The sequence below is a fragment of the Phalacrocorax aristotelis genome, chromosome 1 (assembly GCF_949628215.1).
Source record: "Phalacrocorax aristotelis chromosome 1, bGulAri2.1, whole genome shotgun sequence".
Lineage (NCBI taxonomy): Eukaryota > Metazoa > Chordata > Aves > Suliformes > Phalacrocoracidae > Phalacrocorax > Phalacrocorax aristotelis.
Window position 1 is genome coordinate 88,919,222 of NC_134276.1, and position 21,852 is coordinate 88,941,073.

Genomic DNA, 21,852 nt, shown 5'->3' on the forward strand with positions numbered 1-21,852 from the left:
CTATATCTAAATAAATTATCCAGTGCAGTCATATATTCTTGTTCTCATTTGATAAAATTCTTTCAATTAGCACTCAAATGCTACAGAAAATGCAGCCAAAGAAGTTTCTGTGTAAATGAAAGTTTCACTTGATTTAATTCCATTTTTAGGAAGCCTTCTCCCTTTGGCCTGACCACAAGATTAGATGCTAAGAAGTAGTATATTAATTTAGGTGGAGTTACACTCACTTGGTTTATACCTTTCTCTACTATGACTCTGTATAAAGCTGCCTGAAGTGTTTTTTTGCATTACACATCTTCCTGGCCTCAATACAAACCTTCCTTCTCTTCTTTGGTGTTAAAGAGCCCCTGGTGTCACTAAGCTTCTGACTGGGGAGTCGGGGCCTAGGGAGTTACCAAGAACTGGGCAGGAATTGTCTGGATCTTGGACTGCTGTCCCACAAGGGCAAAATGATAAAAGGACATGCTCTGTGCAACAGAGTCATTAGAGACGTTTTACCTGTGGTTCCCAGAAGAATGAAGGTGGTTTGTGCTGTTTCCTCAGAGCCTTCAAATCAGTCAGTCAGCTGGTGTAAGGTGGAGGCTCTGGCCATGAAGCCTGGCTTGGTGAATGTGGTTAAAGATCTTTCTCCTCCTCCTCCTCTTGTGGTCATGTCCCTCAGTATGAAGACCACTCAGGACCCAAAGACTCACCAGAATGAGGTAAGTAATCTGCTCTCATTTGGGTTTGTTTGGTTTCATTCTTTGACATATAATAAAAAATTTCTAAGGCTTGAAAGAACTTCACCTGAAAAACATGTCTAAATATATTTGCTGTTGAATAAACTCTGTGTTGTGGGCCTTCCAAAGAAACTTTTACTGGGGTCTTGCCAGCATGAGAACTGTGGGTTCGGGCATCTGTTTGGTGGAAATATTTACAGTGACAGCAGATCCTATGTATTTTTTTCAAGCCTTCTATTTTGTCTGTTGTATATAATAGTTATAAATGAAGCTGTCCCAGAACAGCTGTTAATGGATTTTTTATTTTGGTAGAGCTAATCATAGGTTTTAGGTAAAATGACTGGGTTCTTCCCCTGATAAAACTCATTCTGAAATAGAATGAGAATTTAGTCTAAATCTTATAGCCCCTACTATTCTGCTGCAAGATGTTTCCTTTTCTCAGAAAGGAGGAGAGATGTAGGTGGTCGCTCTTGGTTATGGACTGCAGACCGCAACACGTAATTAGGCATGTTGCCTGTTTTATATCATGCCTCTCTAGTTTAGGAAGAGATTTAGTATTCACTAATAGGATAGGATAGTTGTTTCTGTCCAACTGAATGGAAGAAAAATTAGGCTGACTAGTTTTTCAAGCAGAACTAGCCCTCTTGGTGAAGTTAAAAATTTGGGGTGGGGGATGTAAGGAAAATCCCTGGTTCCTAGCCAACCTTAGGGAGACATACACCAGGTACCAAGAGGACTCTGTTTGCCAAGATGTTTCTAAAGCCTGTCTGATTTGTCTACTGTTGGGTTTTCCTGACTGGTGTCTTGGGAGCTGGGACATCCTGCCAGCAAAGCAAGCAGAAGCATCAGTAAAGCTAACAGCTTCTAAATGCCAAAACTTCTTGGCTTCTTGGCAGTCTTGACTGCTTGCTCAGGGGAGCCATTCCAGAGGCAAGGCTTCTTCATGTCCTGGCCTGCTCACATCTGCCCTGCACTTCACAGGGAATCCTTTTAATTGTGGGGCCTGTTCAGATTCAGAAAAAGATTTTATAAAAGCAGGGTTTCCCAAAACAAATTATTTTTCCTGTCAAATTTCTAAGATAATCGTTTAGGAGTAAGTTCTGCTTTATTTTACTTGAGATCAATTGATAACTTTTCTTCGTTTAAGTATTTATGGTTAGAAATAATTTTAAACAGATGTTTTATAGAAACAAGAGAAAACAGATGAGGAAACTTAAAAAAAAAGGAGGGAAGAAATAGGTATTGACAGTAGTCATGGTTAGGAAGTTGTTTTTTCTGTGTCTCCTTCGTATAGGTTGTGGCTGTCGCAGCTCTGATTCATCAGAAATTTCCTTTGGATAAGGCTCCACCTCAGCCGCCTTTTCAGACCCACTTCTGTGGTATGTACTTGGAACAGTTTATGAGTAGAAAAATAATTCCTTTGGATTTTTTCTTTTGTTGTTTTTTTTTTTTGGGTTGGATTTTTTTTTGTTTGGGTGGGGGTGGTTTTCTGGTTGGATTTTTTTTTCAACTTTATTATGTTATTCCAACAATAATGGCTTCTCTCCCTATTTTTAACTTCACTGCTCACTGACTTTTTCTTGAAGACTTTATTGAAAAAATCTTAGTTTGAGGTTGTGTGAAGTAACCCTGCTCTATATAGTTTCCTTATAATTTGTATTACTTTTACTTCATCAAGTGTTCTCTTGGATTACTTTTTCCACCCATTAATTTAGACGATTTATTTACAGTCACTTAGTTATTTTTCAGTTCTTTTGAACAGAATTTAAAAAAAAAAAGCCTGTCATGTTTATTTATAAACAAGTTTTCTTAGGGACAGAACCTCTCACAGCAGTGTCGTCGTAGTAAGATCAGCTAAACCTTGAGATTCAGAGCCTAGTCAGAAGTGATGGAGGGTGTTGAATGCTTGTGGGAGGAAGTTCTTCGGAAGCTGCGGACCGTAGTTTTAATATCCAATGATAACCTCAAATATGACTGATTAAAATTGTTTAATACTTCACTAGTTACTCAAGTATTCACATAAGAATTCACATAGAATTAGAGGTCAGTTTTCCTTAGCTCGCTTTGTTGTGGATGGATGCTTATGGGGAGGGTACAATTAAGAATGTGTATGTAAGAACAAATACAATTTCTTTTGCAGTTGTTTCCAAACCGCATGATTGCATTTTTCCTTATGACTTCAAAGAAGCTATTAAAAAGAAGGTAATTTCATTTTGTTAGCCTTCTGATTGCAGTACCTTTCAAAATAGGAACTTTTATGTTGCATTGGGTAGGTTGTGTAAGAGAAATATTCAAAGGAATGGCATGATTATTTCATCAGTTTTCCACTCTGCAAACCTAAATCCAGGTATTTTTGTGTTGCTTGTAAAAACAGAGGTGTGTGCTCTATGTGATTCAGTACTGCCGCTAGTTGTGCTCATAATATAGGTGGAGCGTTAAGACAAAAGAGTTGGAAAGGTTTTGCAAAGAGGTTAAAATTGTGATCCGTTTTCATTATACCTGACTGTGTACTTGTAGTAAACTGGGATATATGTTTCTTCTTTCCTTGGAGAGTAAAGACTGTCAAAATTTAGAAGACATCCTTTCTAAAGGGCACTGGGAGAGCTGACAGAAAAATAAAGTAACCTATTTTTGTTTTTCCTCTGTTTCTGTGTGATCTTAAGCCTGTGAGTGAAGGATGCACATGGAGCATTTTCCTGGTGTGCTTGATTCTTAGGAGGCTCTTAAAATATCACTAGACACCTGCATACAAAAGCAAAATGGAAAAAAGCCTCTGAGAAAAGCTTTCTATGTCTATGGGAGTGAAAACAAAAAGCCTTGAATTATAGAAGGAAAGGGAGAACTCTGTGGTGCTTTATTATTGTCTTGTAACTAGTAGGGGAGAGGAGATGTTTCCATTTTAAACTTATTGGGTCATTGAAATCAGGTGCTCTCTTGCTCCTTTTAGAATGCTAAAATAGAAATTGCTGCAACAGAGAGAACACTGCTGGGATTTTTGCTTGCGAAGATTCACAAAATTGACCCAGATGTTGTTGTGGTGAGTAGTTCTGAGAATTTGAGAGTTAAATTAAAGCATATTGTCAGTTGGTCAGCTTTGTTCCTTTTCCTTTGTCCCCTTATAGGTTTTTTTAAATGTTAATCTTAGACTGCCTTATGAATTGAATTTACTTATAAGACAGCAGGTGTACTTTGATACTAAGATGATACAGAATTTTCCCTGACAGCACTTCATACATCCTATTATTTCCCATAATATCTAAAATAGGCAGTATTTCCATAGTGCCTGTAACAAGTATTTTTTTATTTTACTCAGAAAGACAAAACCCAACAAAAACCCTTGTGATTTTCCAGTAAAATGGGAGCTCTTGGTATAATTAAGAGTCTGTTTCAATTCAGGTGCTCATATAATTTGTGTTACCGTTTAGATTGTGTTTATGCTGCAAATCAAAATGATAACCTATACAAATCCATGGGATCTGAGCAAAGTCTTAATAAAAAGCATTCTTACATTTTTCTACTGTAGTGGCAGCTGTGGATTTATTATAATTACTAATTTTCTTTTTTGTTATGTTTAATTGATGTACAGTCCTGACTTCTGTTTAATAAGATTTTTAAGACAAGTTGAAGTTGCTTATAAATCTGAGGTTGGTTATATACAACTTGTTATTCTTCTGTAGGTAAATACAAATAAGTGGTGGGAATAGGATGAAATGAGCAGATTCCTGATGTTTTCAGCTCACTGCAGCTGGTATCTGGTATTCGCCCTACGAGCTGAGCTTCTGGGTGGTTATGGGAAGGAATCAGGGGAAACACTGCAGCTGATGGTTTTAGATTGAAGATGCCAGTAGTAGGGGTGTGAGAGCTCTGATCCTGAAAACAGCAGAGCCATGTTAGTGAAATTTAATTTGCACTTGGTTTAATTAGTGCTGTTGAAAAACAAAAATGAGCTATATCAATATAGGAAGGACCCCCCTACCATAGCTGTAATGCTGCTGCTGATTTTAAGGAGCAGCTTCTACAGCACAGTATTGCACTACACAGATGTATCTGATATGGTGAACCTGCAGTTCCTGGTGACTGACTGGTCCACGTAGACTCATGTTCATCAGGGTAGCATTTAGCTTTCAGCTGAGGTTACAGACCAGTGTCATCAATGTCCTTAGCGTTGTTTAAACTTTGTAAATATTGGTTACAAGGTCTTCCTGTCCAGATTTAACAGATATGCCTGTCGTAGTATCAAAGGAAAAAAATGAAATTATTTTGCTGCCAATATGGAGACTTTCATGGGTGGATAGAATAGGAATTACTCATAGCTAAGTTTATATGCTGTATAAAAAAAAATGTGGTGGTTTTTTCTAGAAAGCTTTAAATCCTAATCTGTGGTATCAAAGCATAAAGCTGAATCGTGTGCGCTATGAGCCAGTTACAGAGCTGATTTTGGTATTCTGCTGAACAGAATTGTTAGTGTTAAGACTAATGAGTACTGTTGATGAACATTCTGTTAGACAGTGCTTTCTATGAGAGAGAGAATGCCATCAATTAGTTGGAAAAAACCACAAAGGGCAAAGGAATACTGAGTGTGTGAAAGTAAGTCTTTCAATTTGCATTTGTTGTAACCTTTTTTTGTTATTTTTTCTGCTGCAAGGGTCATAATATTTATGGATTTGATCTGGAAGTGCTGCTTCAAAGAATTAATGTGTCCAAAGTCCCTCACTGGTCCAAGATAGGTCGACTGAGGAGGTCCAATATGCCAAAGCTTGGGGTAATAAGATTGCTCAAGTCTTTTAAGCCCCTTTATGTTGCATGTGATTAAAAATGAATTAATTTTGCTGAGGAATTGTAAATGTGACACTGATGTATTTTGACTGTTGGTCATGCTGGGTTTCATGTGTCCCAGATCAGAAATGATAAGTGTTTATATGACTTTTATTACAGTAATAAGCTAAACTGATTTTCAAGTTAGGCTCATTTAGTTTACATATCTCAACTAGATGATGGTAATGACATACTAATTGCAATAATCTTTAACAGTCTTTGTCTCCTATAACTGTAAAATGAGAAAATGTAATTTGGATTGATTGGTGAATCATCCCATAGAGAGCTGCTAAGTTAGGTATTCAGTAGTTCTTAGTACCTGTTTGTTCAGAGGACTATGTGTGAGGCTTGGGGTACTGAAGTGCTGAATGTGGCCGTGTTTTTTGCCGGTTCCTGTCCTTCCAAGAGGCTGAGATGACTATTTGTGTGTAGTTTATTCTGTGACTTCTTTTGTCCTGCTGTTAGTACAAAAAATATCCTTGCAAGAAAAACAAAATCCACACCTATGTTTTTCTTGGGACTATTGTAATTATTAAAAAAAAAAAAAGCATGACAGTTGAAGAATTAAGATCTAACTAGTAATGAAAGTTTAAGTATCTACTTGTTAATATCCACGTATACTGAAAGACACCGTGGATTCCTTTAGGGCATAACTATAAAGCTTGAGTATTAGTGGTATTTAGAACATTAGAGTATTTAGTGAGCAACTGACTTGACTGAGTCCTGTAAGCCTATATTTTGGATAGACATTCTTTGATAACTTTTGTATGTTTGATTTTGTTTGGGTCTTTCTGTCCTTCTGTGATATGGTTAAGGGTCGAGGAGGGTTTGCCGAAAGGAATGCTGCCTGCGGTCGAATGATCTGTGATGTAGAAATTTCTGCTAAAGAATTAATTCGTTGCAAAAGTTACCATTTGTCTGAACTGGTCCGTCAGATTTTGAAAACAGAGAAGATGACAATTCTACCAGAGGAAATTCGAAATATGTACAGGTAGGCTGCTGATTTGTGTTTTTAATCTTTCACTGGGAAGTAGAGGAGCTAGTTTCCTGCTATACAATTCCACATTTGCTATTTGATTTGTCATGGAGATGCTGACTTAGCAGACTGGTATTTGAAAAATAAAACACTGTCTTAACAGTGTTTTATATTGTTTCAAGCTACTGGTGGGCGGTGGCTTATTATGTACGAAGAAAACTGATTTGTGAGAGCATTGTTTTAGGTACATTAATAGATATACAAGCTTGAGTTTTAGGGTTTTTTTTATTTTTCTTTTTTTTTTTTTTTCATTTAAAAGAGCTTGCTATATAATTCAACACTGGTGTGCTATAGATACCATGTGTTCCCTACAGCATAGAGGTCTGAACTGCTGCAGAGTACAAAGGAGACTGATTTTACTTTACTAGGTCATCCCCCTTCTTTTCCCAGTGATTCTCCTCACTTAATGTTCATGCTGGAAAACACCTGGACAGATGCCAAGTTCATTCTCCAGATCATGTGTGAGCTAAATGTTCTGCCACTGGCCCTTCAGATAACAAACATCTCTGGGAATGTCATGGTATATTTTCATTACTTCTCCCCCGCATTGTCCCACAAAAACAGTTCTGTTTTTTCTGTGTTTGATTTGCTAGTTTTAATGTGTAAGTGCTAATTGAGAATATAGGACGCTGTAAATTTTTTTGCTGCGATGAGTATGAGAGTTTAATGATCTATTCAAGTAATAATGTAAAACTTCCATAAAAATATCACATTTGAGTTTTGTGCATGGTGATGATACAGAATAATGGTAATGTTAGGTGAACTTACAAATAGTTGAAAGACATTTCTTAGCCTATTTTTGTACATTAGTGTTTTCTGTGCTTTGCTTTGAATTATTTTTTTGCCCCTCCCTATAGTCGAGGACAATGATGGGTGGACGATCTGAACGTAATGAGTTCTTGCTGCTTCATGCATTTCATGAAAAAGACTACATAGTGCCGGACAAACAAGTTTTTAAAAAGCCTCCACAGAAGCCGGTGGGTCCAGTTTTTCTCTTCCCCAGAATTTTTATTAAAAAGAAAACATTCTTCTGTGTATTACTGTTCTGTGAGAGTATGGAAAACCCAAACATAGCCAGTTTTAGAAATAACTTAATGTTACAGCTTATGCTTAATCTTTTTTGTTTGTTTGCTTAGTTGATAATGGAGAAATGTATGATTTAAAGGGACAATGTAACACCTTTTCTGTTGTATCACAGATCTATGGAAACTCAGTTGCTCTTCTAGTTTAAAACTGAAATAGGCTAAGTACTTGGCTGTCTAGGGAAATAATAAAGAAGATAGTCTTTGTTGCTTAATAGATGCACATTTGCCCTACAATTATTTTGCTGATGAACAGTACTTCAGGTATAATTTGTAAGGTGGGTTATTTGAGAATGTGGTTAAAATATCCAAGGGTATTAAAAAGAATTCCTTTCCATAATACCAGTGTAAATATAGTTATTGAAACATTTACATGTTTGTTAGTTAAATTAAAATTTGAGAATGTATTTGTATTTCACTATGTTTTGATTTTTAGTTTTACTTTTAAATAAGGTCAACAGCAGATTCCAAAGCAGTAAGTTCTGTCGATTTTATTGTTGCATCAGAGCAGTGCTGGAATTTTAAATGATGCAGAATAGCATTGGACAACTGGAGAAAAATTCTTACTACAACAAAACAAATAGCAAAAAACTCTTTAGGTCAGTAATAAAGTTTTTATTTGTTTCAGTAAAGCCCATTCATTGTACTTTCAAAAACTGCATTTTAGTTGGGCAATAATATTACTTCTGGGTTGATCATGAGTTGATTTTTTTTTTTCCTGCTGTTGACTTTTGCAGCCATCCAGAAAATGCATACTAGTGCTATGTTGAGTGATGACAATTCCTTAAGGTCTTTGTAATCTCTTGTTAGCAGTTTGTTCCTATAGCAGTTGGTTTGAATGCTATTTTGACATGTAGAGAGCTTTAATAAGGATCATGATGAAAACACCATGTTTTGCATGTATTTTAAAAGGAACTCTATGCACTGGCTCCCAATTTCATATGTGATTTGCCAAAAATAACTCCTCCAACAGTATAGAACTCTTAGAGACTAGATAATGACTTTTTTAAATGCCAAATGTAGGTGGATGAAGATGAAGATTTTGAAGATCAGAATAAATCAAAGCTAGGGAAAAAGAAAGCAGCATATGCTGGGGGCTTAGTCTTGGATCCCAAAGTCGGTAAGATGTGGCAATTTTCTTTCCTCTATGAAGTTAGAGACAGGTAGGTTGTATTAATGTATAGATTACAGTGAGCACCATCTGTGTATTTTGTACGGGTTTGGTGTGGTGGTTTGGGGCAGCGGAGGGGACGGGCGGATGGTGTGGCATACAAGAAAATTCCCAACGTTCATTGTGGAATTACTTCTTCATGGGACCTTTTTTTCTTGTCTTCTTGTGAGAAGGTTATGGTATTGTGGAGAATCAGGACTGTATATCTGTGTATAGTTCTCTAATGGACACGTAAGTTTTCTTTCAGTTTCTCCTCTATGTGGGGAAAACTGTACAAGTGTCCTATAGTAACACAGAAGCTATCTGTTCAACTCTGGTGAGTTAATGGGGTTGGATCGTTCCACTTCTGACAGCCTTCTGTAATGGGTAGTGGTGCATCTCAACAGCTATTTTAAGGAAAATGTGGTACAATGTATTACTGTCACTTAAATATTAATTTTGGAGTTGGATGAAGTCCTTAGGGAGACTGAGTAATTATGACTTTTGTTTTAAACTCTGTTTTAGGTTTTTATGACAAGTTTATTTTGCTTCTCGACTTCAACAGCTTGTACCCATCGATTATCCAGGAGTTTAACATCTGCTTTACCACAGTGCAGCGACTGTCATCAGAAGCACAGAAAAGGGCAGAGGTTTGTTTGCTTTAACTTGTGACTTCAGTTACACTGCCTTAACTTCAGTGTGCTTTCTGTGAATCAGCTTTTTAAGAAACTATTCTCTTTCACTGTTTAATGTTTGAGGTTGTTCCCCCCCCCACCCCCTTAAAAAAAATTATTCTTGTTTAAAGATGCATCATAGTAAGTTTTGTTCTGGGACTTTTTGGATATTATATGTCTGTCATCTTCCTTTCAGTAATACCTTATAGAATCTTGGTATGTTTCCTCCCATCTAAATAAAGTCTTGGTATCCTCATGAAGCAAGATTTTTAGTGAGGCTCTGTTGGCCCTTTTCAGCCCCAGGGCCTCCTAGCAATTTCTGAGCAACTTAACCAACATCATCCTAACTTGATAGAGGCTTCCTAAAGCTAAGTTGCCACAGAATTCTTGCAAACATACCTGAATGAGGGAGACAGAAGTCTCATGCTTCTGTCTGGGGGAAAGAATGCAATCTGAGCTCAAGCCTTATTAGACATCAGGAAAACTATGTGTGCATCTTGTGGGTGTGTATCAGGGAGTGATACTGTGACTATGTCAGCTGTGGGACCAGCTTCACGGAAATACATGCTGTTTAATACAGCATTAAACTGTATTAAACACAACTGAAAAATCTCCTGAAGGTACAGTTCTATGTACTGTTTTCTCAGCAGCTGTGTTGGCCATGGCTTATCTGTGGCTGCTTATTCTCATTTCCTCAGCTGTGCTGGCACAGTTGTTGGTGGAGCTGTGCTGTAAACTGAAGCAGTGAGCTGGTCAGGTCTAAAGGTTAAACTGAGGCTTTTATTTTTAACTGGGATCAGCTCACAGGTTGGAATTAGTGTGTTGTGCATAAGTAGTTATGGAACACAGTTAGTCCCATAAGAATGGAAATATCAGTACCATAGCAGAAATGAGGAAAAAGGTATATGGAACTCTGTCAGTAAGTTCCTCCAAACTCTCTGTGGTTTTACCCTGCTTTCTTAAGTGTGCTTCAAACTGAAGCAGCTCAATTTGATTTCTGTCACAGTGTGATATTTAATCAGATTTTGGTGTCATTTCTTGTTATGGTTCTTCCCAGGCTGCTTTACTAAACTTGCTGACCTCATACTGTCTCTATTGCCCTTTCTTGTATACTACTTCTTTCACTGTGCTTGAAATTTCTTTCCATTTTTGCCTAGCAACCATTTCTTTGGTTATGCTTCGGTTATTCAAGAAGATTGTATGCTTTCTGTTCGGTTGTTTTGCTATAATCAAGAGTTGCTTGGGGTGGAGTTTTCATTCTGTTGTTACTGTCGATTTCTCTTTTGTCAGTTACCTTATCAAAGCATCAGTTTCACAGAGCATGTGCTCCATTTTGCAGTTCTGAACACTAAAAATACTTATGCGGTAATAAAAAAAGGTTGGATTTTTTCAGCATAGGAAAAATAGCTTGTGTGTGCGTGTGCTTTTCTTTATATTTTTGTATCTCTATATAACTAAGAGTGAGAGTGTGTGTGTTTTATCTGGATTTATATATACACAAGCACATTATATATATATATCTAAAATATATATATATACACACATTAAAAAAAAAAATCTTCCTGCTACTGGTGCATGTCTCTCTTGGGTTTCTCCCAGACAGACACAGGCTTAGTCCCTGTTCCCCAACAGGGTCTAAGTAACATAGTTAAATACCACAAAAAAAACCTCTCATGCTTGTTCTAAACCATGCTTCTGGTGCTCTGCAGGAATAGATACAAGCTGTGTAGTTTTGGGGTTTTTTTGCAAGCTTTTCACTTAACACATTAAAATCTATTCTTCAAGCAAAAAAAAATGATAAGCAGTGGTGATCGTTTGGCAGGTCGAAGAAGAGGAAGAAATTCCAGAGCTTCCGGACCCATCTCTGGAAATGGGAATTTTGCCTAAAGAAATCAGGAAACTGGTGGAGAGAAGACGCCAAGTTAAGCAGTTAATGAAACAGCCAGATTTAAATCCTGACCTTTATTTACAGGTGTGTTTTATAGAACTCCTCTGATTTTCCTCCCACACCCCTTAAGTGCCCTGATCAGCCTTGCAGAATAGGGATGATTAGTAGTGAGCTGTGATTGTAATGTACTTTACTTGTAGCCCATCATTGCTGCAGACTATATAAAAAGCTGTGAATGTAATTGTGAACATTAAGTTCTGTTCTCCGTTGCCTGTGGTTGTATCATTTTTGCTGGTTATGTTTCTTTTCAGTATGATATCAGGCAGAAGGCTTTGAAACTCACCGCTAACAGTATGTATGGCTGCCTGGGATTTTCCTACAGCAGATTCTACGCCAAGCCTTTGGCTGCTTTGGTGACGCATAAAGGGAGAGAGGTAAGTCATTAAACAGGTTACACACACATGTAAAAAGCGTGAATTTAAGCCACGTACTTTTTCTTTGAATAGGAGAATGGTCTTGTTTTTGAGCCTGCTTTTGGTTTCAGAACAGTAGTTTTTCTTTCTTGTACTGCAGAAGTTGGAAGAAAAATGAAACTGGTGTCTAGAAAAGACTCAGATAAATGTCTCAAAAAGTATGACAGACTGAAGCTCTAGCTAGAGCCTTATTTTGAATTAAACTGCTTAGTTTCAATGGGCCAGATTATGGTGACAAAAAAAAAATATCAAGGCTGCTTTCACATCTTCCATGAATTTCCAGTTCTGCTTGATGGGTTAGTCTTTGATTCGGTGGAGGTCCATGTAAAACCCCAACTGATGTGCATAGGGGCATTTTGTTTCTGAGTACACATCTTTGTTTTTAAAAGTCTTCCCATCTAAACAGTTCTCCAGAGAGGCCACGCTTGCTGTTCTCCCAATTTATGTAACCATTATGTTTAACCTTACACCTATGTTTAACTAGGAAATAATTTCCAGGTTTGTTAACTGGAAATATGCTATGCATCCATGTGAATTCAAAAGTTAATGTTTCCTTTAAGGAACTGATATCTTTTGTTGTTGTTGTAAAATTCTGATGTATTTATCTACAAGGTTGGCATGGAAAGTGGCTGAGTGTCATAGCTTTGTTTTCTAGCAGTACTTTACAAGTCATTAATTTGACTTTTTGGGTTTTTTATGATCGCCACTAGTCATATGGAGCAACTGTCACAAACTGGGTATTGTATGGATACTTGAGCTTTTGGTCTCTGTTAAGGGTGGGGAAATACTTTTTGTTTGCAGATACTTCTCAGTTATGAGATAATGGTGCATGAAATTCAGGTGTTCCTGCATTATGTTGCAAAGTGATGGTGGAACTGGAAAATCCTGAACTGGTGGTACAGCATGTGCTAGGGAGCACTTTGAGATGCTTTCTCTTACATAGTTGATTTTTGGTTGGAAAGGATTTCTTACCTCTTAAATTCTGGTGGTGCTAGACCTGGGCTTGCTTCTGCCAAGCCTTTGCACACATTTGAATCTCCAGTTTTGTAGTTGCTCTGAGTTTGGGGAAAAACTTAATACTGTGGCACAGTGTTGCCTGAAAGTGTGTTGTACCCAGTGCAGGTCTAAAAGTTTCTCTGTGAAATGGGGCTGCTGGGAGCACAGCAGAGAGGTGTCAATGAAAGTCTGCAGGAGCCAGTCTGCATCTGGCAGCACTAGTGCTGAGCTCAGTGGGGCATTACTGTCTTGGTAGGTCTCTTCCATGTAGTACGGCACCTCCTGTAGAGCTAAAACTATCTTTTTTTCCCCATTCTTTGAGGTAGATTAGTATTCATTACTCTGGATACTGTGGAGATAACACACTTCTGAAAATTTGAGAATTTTTCAGGATGATCTGTAATTTTGTACTTCTGTGTAAGTATGATGGCTTGGGATGAAATACACTGTATATGTGCTGTTCTGAACACTTGCATTTTTTAGATAGGTAGTCAATAAACAGACACAGCTTTATTAGTTCCTTATTTCTTGAGTAGTAGTTTTTGCCATAAAAGAGGACACAAGAAGACACCCTGATTTTCTCGTGTGGGTTTTTTTTTGTTGTTGTTTTTTTTAAGTTGAAACATTTAATTTGGGAAAATACTACTTTAAAATTTAATATAAGTCTTTCTGTTCATAGGTTTCCTTACCACTAAATGCTAATGTATAAAGAGGTGAATGTTAAGTATCAGGAGATTTAGGTTCTCTACATGAAAAGATTAATTAAAAAATAACTATTATGGAAAAATGTTACTGGTCCAAAATTAAATGGCCTTTTCTGATGATCCGTAATTGGTACCTTTTCACTGTTGTGGAAGGGACTGAGTAAATGCAAGTAGGCTTGTAGATACCTAAGCAGGAAAAATACTGTGTGGGATGAAAACTGAATTTGGTATTTGCACTAACACAATTACAGTTCAATTGTGAGTGTTGGCAGAATAATTGAAAGTGGGAAATACATATTTCAAGTTGAAGAAGTTCTTGAAGCTCATCGTAGCATTAGGTTGTAACGTAGCTGACAGAATGAGTTTTGATGACCTTCATAAGTTGCTGCTTTCTAATTGTATGACTGAAGACCCTTTCACTGAAGGTGTAGGAAGACTGAGTGCATCTGATGCTGAGTGCTTTGTACTACCTCTCCTGGACTGTAATTTCTCTGTGGTTTGGTGATGCCAATGCACTAAAAGTAGTGGAGCTGCCATGGGGTTCCTTATATTGGCTAAAAATTCTTGTAATTACACATTGCCATTACAATCTTGTTTGTAACTATGCTAGTGTTTGACATGCTTGCTTAATTTTGAAGGCAGAAGTATTAAATATGATGTGGAAAGGCCATTTATAAAGCCAGATCATAGCACTAGGGCAGAGTGTAATCTGTAAGAGCTCAGTTCTCTTCAGTCACCCGTAGCGAGATACGAGCTAGTGATTGACCTTTATTTACCTTAAGACACGCAGTAGAAGTGTTGCAAAGCCTAACAGCTCTGGCCATGTGTAGGCTGGACCTGTCAGGGACGTTAGCCTGTGCCATTCCAAGGAAGGAGGTGCAATTCATGTGGGTAGTGTAGTAATGGTAGTGAGTTCTCACTAGATGGCGATAGAGACCTTGAGATCATTAATCAATTAAGACTTTCTGTCATTAAGTGTTTTAAACCTTGACTGTCAGGTTTTTCAAACGGATCTTCCTTGTTTATTTTTTTTCCTTTGTGGGTAATCTCTAGCAGGGAAGACAGGGCATACCAGTGTGAAATTTGTCAGAATTTAGTGTATTGTATACCACAGATAGACTGGTTGAGTTTTGGTGTATTTTGGAAGGAAAAATAGGGCAAAAATTTGGGGTGGGAGGGAGCTAAAACTGTAGCTCAGATCTGTTTGACCTCTTTGGAAAATGTAAATGTTGTCCTGTTTTGATCATTAGAAATTCATCAGTTCCTGTTCTTAACAACAAATTAAAAAAAAAAATTTCTACATTTGCAATCCAAATGTTACCTTATTGATATGGAATGTGTTAGAAGGTTTCCTGGACCTCCCCCTCCACCTCCCCGTGTTACTAAGCATTTGCTTGGACATTGCTGCTGTTGTAACTACAGCAGTTGCTTGCATGGAAAAGTAATAGGAAAATATTTAATATATTTTTAGCTGTCCTTTAATGTAATTTAACAACTGGAAACAAGATGAGTCGGTGTTGTACAACCAGCCAGCTCTGCACTAGCAGGCAGTGTAAGGTCATGCCTTTCTAGCCTCTTTAAAGGACAAGTCTTTTGATGAAGTGTCAGTTGTCTGGTTTCCCAAACGTGGGATGCCCTCTGCTGCAGGATTTTCCTACAGGACAGCAAAGTTGTTGAGAGACTTTTGTCTGTAGGCAGCTTGGTTGCTAATGGCTGTCACTCAAAGCTGAGGACTTTTCCAGATACTTGTTTTTTTCCATGTTGTTTTTCATTGTTACGTATTTTTGCCCAAGCAGCTAGAAAACTTGCCTTTGAAAGGAAAAGAACATATTTGCTGTTTTCAGCAGTACTAACAGGTAGATGTAGTGTTACAGTATGCAAAATAAAAGCAGGAAAGAGGCAATTAGGTTAATTCCAACTTTCTCATTCAGATCCTTTAGATACATTCTCAATTAATAATTAGTTTAAGGCCCTGGCAGTCAAAAGGAGAGAATAAAAGCATGTTATTGCTGCAGTCTGGGAGAAGAATGGATGAGGGAGGAGAAAGATGAAGTGGAGAAAGATAAGCCCATTTTAAAAAGACTAAGCAAGGGAAGGTAAGCAAGTTAATGGCCGTCTATAGTAATTGTCTTCTGTAAAGAAATCCAGGCATCTTTTTTTTTGCAGTTTTTTCTTTTAAAGTCTTGTTCATCTGGGGAAATTGATCATCAGCTACTTTTTCTTAATCGCAGCTAAAGCCTTGGCTATATAGTCTGTAAGAATTGTCATGCGAATGGGGCAATTGTCAGACACCTGTTTTTTTTTCCATATTGTAGTATGGGAGAAGAGGTGGTTAGATGAGGGAAAGGAGCCTCCTAACAACTCCGCTAAGCATGCTGTCTATATTTAAACAAGGAATACATCATCAGTATAACATTTTTGGAAGACGTGGAACTTGATGGCGAAAGACTAGGCAAAGAGTTCCTTAATTGCTTTTAAATATAAAAATGGCAAACTGAAATCTTATGAGTAGTAGTGCTAAACTGTTGCAGTGAACCTAAATGGAAAGTGTTGGGGTCAAACCATTTGTGACTGTTGTTAAATTTATCATTATGTATGCAATTGTGAGCCAGTGAAAAACCTATGATCATTATTCTGCATGCTAAAAACCAAAACGAGTTAGAATAGACATTTCAAGGGAGAGGCTGCCTACAATCTGAAAATGCAAACTGAGTACCAAGTAGTAGAAAAATTATGGAACATCTTAACATTCATTGAAATGAAATATTATTGTTAGTCAAGTGTATGAGATGACATCTGGTCTGAGAAAGACTTCTGCATCTCCTAGGAGAGGAAATGAAACATTTCAGTTAAAAAGAATGGCCAGAATATTTTGGGTGAGAAGGAAATTAGTCGGGAGGAAAAAAAATTATTTTTTTTAAATTTTATTTTATTTTATTTTATTTTATTTTATTTTATTTTATTTTATTTTATTTTATTTTATTTTATTTTATTTTATTTTATTTTATTTTATGTGGGTTTTTTTTTTTCACTGGACAGAAAGGTTGTATTTAATGGGTATTCACTAAGAAATATTTAGGAAGACTGATGAGGTGCAGATTGATTGTACAGCAAGTCAGGTGAATAGAGAGATTTTCTTCTTTGTGAATGCTTATTTTAAAATTGTGATATCACAAGAGGTGTGGGGCCTCAATTCCTGACTACTGATTTCTGTGGATGGGTTTTAGCAATTGTGTGGGCCCATGGTGAGTTTGATCAGCCTGGTGATCTGAGTTGAAAACTAACTCTAGAGGAAAACTAAATTGATTTTTGTTGGATCAATGACTCAGTGACTCCCTGCCTGCTCTTAGAGCCACTGAAAAGGAGGAGGTTGGGAAGTGGGGGCAGACACCCAATATGAGATATAAGGGGTCAGGTGTGACCACCCTATTTTCAGCTCACACCCAGCTGAAACTGTAGGGTTAGCATTAATAGGATGAACATATGGGGGTTTTGTTTGTTTGTTGTTTTCCTTCTTCCGTACTTTTGTTTCATCTTATGTTTCCTGTCTTGTATTTTGTTCCTATCTTGCGAAAAGACACAGATTTTGCTTGATTCTTGTCTTAACCTGGCTGACTAGGAAACAAGAAGATATTCCTCGCCCAAAATTGTGGTAAAACTGAAAATCAGGGTGTTGGGAGACCTCGAAGAGTAGGGTTTCTGGCACATTCTCCATATCTGAAATGTAACAGTATGTCCCCTTGCAGAAACCATATATATTGGGTAGTGGGCTTATACCTCAGGATCAGGAGAGGTAGAAATGTCTGTCCACATCCAGTGGTAACAGGAAGGAATCTCAGGTGTGCAGTAAAATATTGGGGAATGCACTGGAATCCTGCAACCCCCAAAGTTTGCCATGCTTCAGCTTTAGTATAACTGAAGAAATCCTTTAATCCTATCTAGAATACTGTAGGGCTTAGGAGATTCAAAAGACAGAAATCCTCTCACAGTACTCTTCTTCAGATACTAGCATGGAGATGCCTCATAAAAGGCAGATACAGGAGCTTTCCCCATGAAGGTGAGAGCTTTTGCAACATCACACCACCATTTGTAAACTGCGTAGGTTCTGTTGTCATACGGATTCATTTTTCAATACTCACTGTTGAGGTTGGAAGAATACAAATGCTAACTGCTGTCTTAATTTTTCTCTTCAGCCCACATATTTGTTAGTACTACATGTCTTCGCAGTACGTGTTTTCTTAGTTCATTAGTAGCTTGCCATAAAATATTCATTTTTTGAGATTTAACAGAAGTTGTCTTCAGGGTGCTGTTGCCTCACTCATTTGCCTCATATATTTGTCTTAAATTGGATGTTGGCCCATTCTGGAAACTGTGGGTTTGGGTACTTAGATGGTAATAAAGTTTTTAAAATACAAGAGACTTCAAATTAGGGGAAAAAATTTTTTCTTTTCAAGCACTATTCCTAAGAGTATAGAAAAACTATCTAACTGAAGTGTCTGTCTCCCATAAGACTTGAATAAATACTCATACTGTCCTTCAAAGATATGACAGCTCATAATCAAAAAGCTTCATGTATTTTCTGGGAATGTTGCCTGCTGTGCAAAGGCTTGCTGTTGTGCAACAGACTGTATTAGAAGCTTTTTGCTCCTTCCACAATTACATGATCTATTCTTTTTCCTCTTGGATAAATACTTTTGAGCCTACTAGATCTGCTGTTTTCAGGTAGTGATTTAAAGGTGGTGATCCTACTCTGACATTTAGGGAGAGGCTGAGAGCTGGGTTTCTTCAGTCTGGAGAAAAAAGCTTAAGGATGGAATTAATTGTGGTCTTCAACAACCTAATGGGGCTATCACGAAGAAGTCAGACTCTTCACAGAGATGCACAGCCTTGCACTGGGCAGGTCTAGCCCTGTCTTGGGCAGGAGGTTGGGTTAGATGATGTCCATAGGTCCCTTTGAACCAAAATTGTTTTATGACAATCAGTTTAGAATTTCCTTTATTTCACACTCAGGTTTATCACCAAGGTCAGCTGGATCCAACAGATGCAAAAGTAGCAACTTCTCATTCAAAGTGAAGAAAACTAGAAGGATGAAGTCATTTCAGCAGTGATACCTGTCTTAACAAGTTGTTTTGTTTTCAAAGTCCCCCTCAGAAAAAATATCTTTGCTCAGAGTATTTTGAGTGCAGGTTTTGCTGTATAGATCAGGTCATGTGGTCCCTTGCATGTATGTCCTTTCGCTGCACCTGTGCCAAGATTCATTGGCTTAATTTAGAAGATATGCATGAACAGCTTATGCTGTTTTCAGCATCAGAATACATTTATGAGACAGATGAAACAGTTTGTTCAACTCCTGTATTTATCTGTGGAAGGTGGACTGTCTCTACTGCTGCAGCTACAATACCTTGTAAGGATACAGGAGATCTTGATAGGAACATCAAGAATTCTGCCTGGGACAAAGGATTCTTGAAGTAGATGTAGTTTAACGAGCTGGGACATACCTGATGCAGATCTCTCAGCATGAAAAAAGCAATGTTAGAAGCAAGGAAACCTGTAGGTTAGGCATATAGCCTAAGTTAAGTTGTTCAGACTTCCTTCGTAGTAGAAAGAGAGTGGTGTGAAAGCTAGATGAAATAAATCCCCCCAAATTTTAGAGTGTGATAGGTGATTGAAAGGCATGTGACAGCTTAACTTATGCTTGCTTTCACTGTTAGCCTTTCTTCCAGTGGTTATACGTAATGTAATGCAGGAGATGTTGCTTGTGGTAGCGTTGTGTTTAAGCTTCAGGCTATGCCCTTTATCAAACTTACTGGGTAGGGTTTCAGGGAGTAGGATTGAATTATATATGTTATCTGCTGTACAATTCGATACTCTGTGCATTTGCTGATATGAGCCACTAGAAACAGTTGCTCCATAAAATCCTGTTTCAACACCTGGATTAGTTAAAAAGAAAAATAAATATCCAGTTCCCTTTACCTTTCATGTTTAGTCTTTTATGTTTTCGTATGTTCTGAGAGACAGACTTTAAAAGGAGCAAGAAGTAGTTTTTTAGGTTGTTGGGTGTGGGAAGTGGTTCCCACTTGTGTCCTGAAATGCAGTGCTCATCAAGCAGTGCTCATCAAAAATGGGGAATGTCGGAATGTCATTTGAACCTTACTGTGGGGATTAGTCCCTGGCAGTCATTTCTGTGTAAGTTTGTGCTAGTCTTGGTGATTACATGAGACTAAAGAAACTTTTAAAATTTGGATAATGATGGTGGGTAAGCCCTGGGTTTAAAAACAACAACAAAAAAAAGGTGCTCTTTTGACATGTAGCTTTTATGAATGATGATTCCTGGTTTCTGCTGAGGTAGGAGCAGCCAACCATAGCCAAGCAGTTGCATGGTTGATCCATCTCAGATTGATGATGCCTTGGTAAGTTAATGTTTTCTAATGACTTGCCTTGCTCATGAAACAGGTCAGAAATTGGTGAGTTTAAACTACTGGAAGTTGTCAGAAAAGCAGGACTGTGTAATAATCTGCTTTGCTGAAGTTCAGGGTTATGTTTCCTGAAATGCCTGGCTAAGAACGGTTTCTGTGATAGAGGTATAGAATAAGGCCTTGAGGTACAAATACTTTTTTTTAATCCAAGGAAGGTGAATCTGCAGAACAGTTGTCAGGGAGAAGGGTAACTATGGTAATCACTCTATACACTGGCTGTTTTGCCCTTCAGTTTGGTACTGTGAACTGTCCTCTGTGTGGCTTCGTTCTATTAGGCAATACCACAGTTGGCACACTAATAATTGATTTTCTATTTTCTCTGACTGACTTCAGTGCAAAGAATGTTTTCAGTGTTAACTTAATTCTGCTTCCTTGATGCTTTTAATTTTACTGGGATATCAAACTGTCACAGCCTTTGTTGTACTGTAATTTGGAATTGGCATGTGGAAGATGAACACAGGGCTGATGTCCCAGTGGTTTTGTGGCAAAGTGTATTGCAGCCTTCCCATTGGTTTTGCTCTGATTGGAATTTTACTTGTGGAATCTGGAATTTCTTTGGCTGTACCCTTTGATTTTTGAACAACCGAGCTATAAGGCAGCTTATAAAACAGCTGAACTTTTAGTTTTCATGTGACATTCTTAATTTCACCTCTTTCTCCTCCCTCCCTCTCTCAGAACTCGGCATCATCACTGTCTTTGAACTTAGGCAAATACCATTTTTGTATTTGCTCAGAAATCTATCAGTTTTAACTCGTAATAGCTCTTCTGCCTCGATGTTTTAATAGGTATTGTACCTGGTTTGGTTTTGTTGATGTTGTTTTTTGTTTTTTAAATGCATAACTTCTTATTTTTCAACTTACTGTTAAAGGTAGTCGTCCTGGAGCTAAAGAAAAAAATCAATGTACTTAGACTGTACTCAGACCTAGAACCCCTGCAGAAAGCTTTGATTAGAGCAAAACCTTAGATCTGACTCTTATACACAATTGTCCATCAGGTGGCCAGTCATTTTGGCATGTACTACTGTATACCACAGATGCTAGAGGTGGAAAAAGGTCTATTACATCATGTAGTTCATCTTCCAAAGTATGTATATAGTTAGTTCAGCAGAGACACAACTCTTCATGTGTTTTGGTTTTTTTTGTTGAAGACTGTTGTCCTTCAAGAAGCCACTTCTAATTTTAATTTTGCCATGTATTTTGACCTGATTGCTTTTTATAATCACTAATTTTTAGTAAATTTAAAGACAGAAGATGAGTCTGCCTTCAGTAGGAATGTGTTAATTGACAGGTGTCCTGAAGTTCTACATTCTTGGCAGTGGTCCAGGATGACAGAGCAGTAATGATTTAGAAACTGCCAGTCCTTCCTGGTGAAAGGATTGGAGGAAATCTGTGAAGTTATTAACTACTACTCACTTCTAACAGATTGTGAGAAGATCGTTATGGCATCTTATTAGTTGAGATTACCTCTTTTATGCAGAATGTTTGGGTTTTTAAAAATTCCTTTACATGCTGTCTTATGGCTCGCACCTTTTTTTAATTTTCTCTTCCTTTTTCTTTTCTTTTTAATGTTCTGGATGGTTAATCTGAGGATTTGAGAAAGGGATCATGTTCCTATCTCTTTGTAATCTGGTGTAATTGGTACAGCTATTTAAATGCTATCTGGAACCCATTTACCCTATCTGTCAGTTGCTGCTTAGTTCAGTGGAAATGCTTTTATGTAAATCACAGAACAATACTTCTAACTTGTAACAAGATTGGGCTGAATTTAGGGAACTGAAACACTCCGTGCTGGAATAAAAATGTCTTTCTGAATCCAGAGTAGAACATTATAAAAGCTGCC

At 37.6% G+C, this 21,852-nt stretch overlaps 1 protein-coding gene and 1 non-coding gene across 2 annotated transcripts in view; both read left to right on the forward strand.

The window, feature by feature from the left end:
* Positions 1 to 21,852, forward strand: part of POLA1 (DNA polymerase alpha 1, catalytic subunit) — a 205,300-nt gene that overhangs the window by 25,290 nt on the left and 158,158 nt on the right. The window contains exons 15-26 of the mRNA XM_075097393.1: positions 544 to 701; positions 2,014 to 2,098; positions 2,860 to 2,921; positions 3,667 to 3,756; positions 5,365 to 5,481; positions 6,350 to 6,525; positions 6,961 to 7,090; positions 7,428 to 7,547; positions 8,676 to 8,772; positions 9,328 to 9,452; positions 11,299 to 11,448; positions 11,676 to 11,798. Coding sequence (XP_074953494.1) covers positions 544 to 701; positions 2,014 to 2,098; positions 2,860 to 2,921; positions 3,667 to 3,756; positions 5,365 to 5,481; positions 6,350 to 6,525; positions 6,961 to 7,090; positions 7,428 to 7,547; positions 8,676 to 8,772; positions 9,328 to 9,452; positions 11,299 to 11,448; positions 11,676 to 11,798 — 1,433 coding nt within the window. The remainder of the gene's footprint in view (positions 1 to 543; positions 702 to 2,013; positions 2,099 to 2,859; positions 2,922 to 3,666; positions 3,757 to 5,364; positions 5,482 to 6,349; positions 6,526 to 6,960; positions 7,091 to 7,427; positions 7,548 to 8,675; positions 8,773 to 9,327; positions 9,453 to 11,298; positions 11,449 to 11,675; positions 11,799 to 21,852) is intronic.
* Positions 9,048 to 9,178, forward strand: LOC142052197 (small Cajal body-specific RNA 24). The gene has a single exon (XR_012658767.1).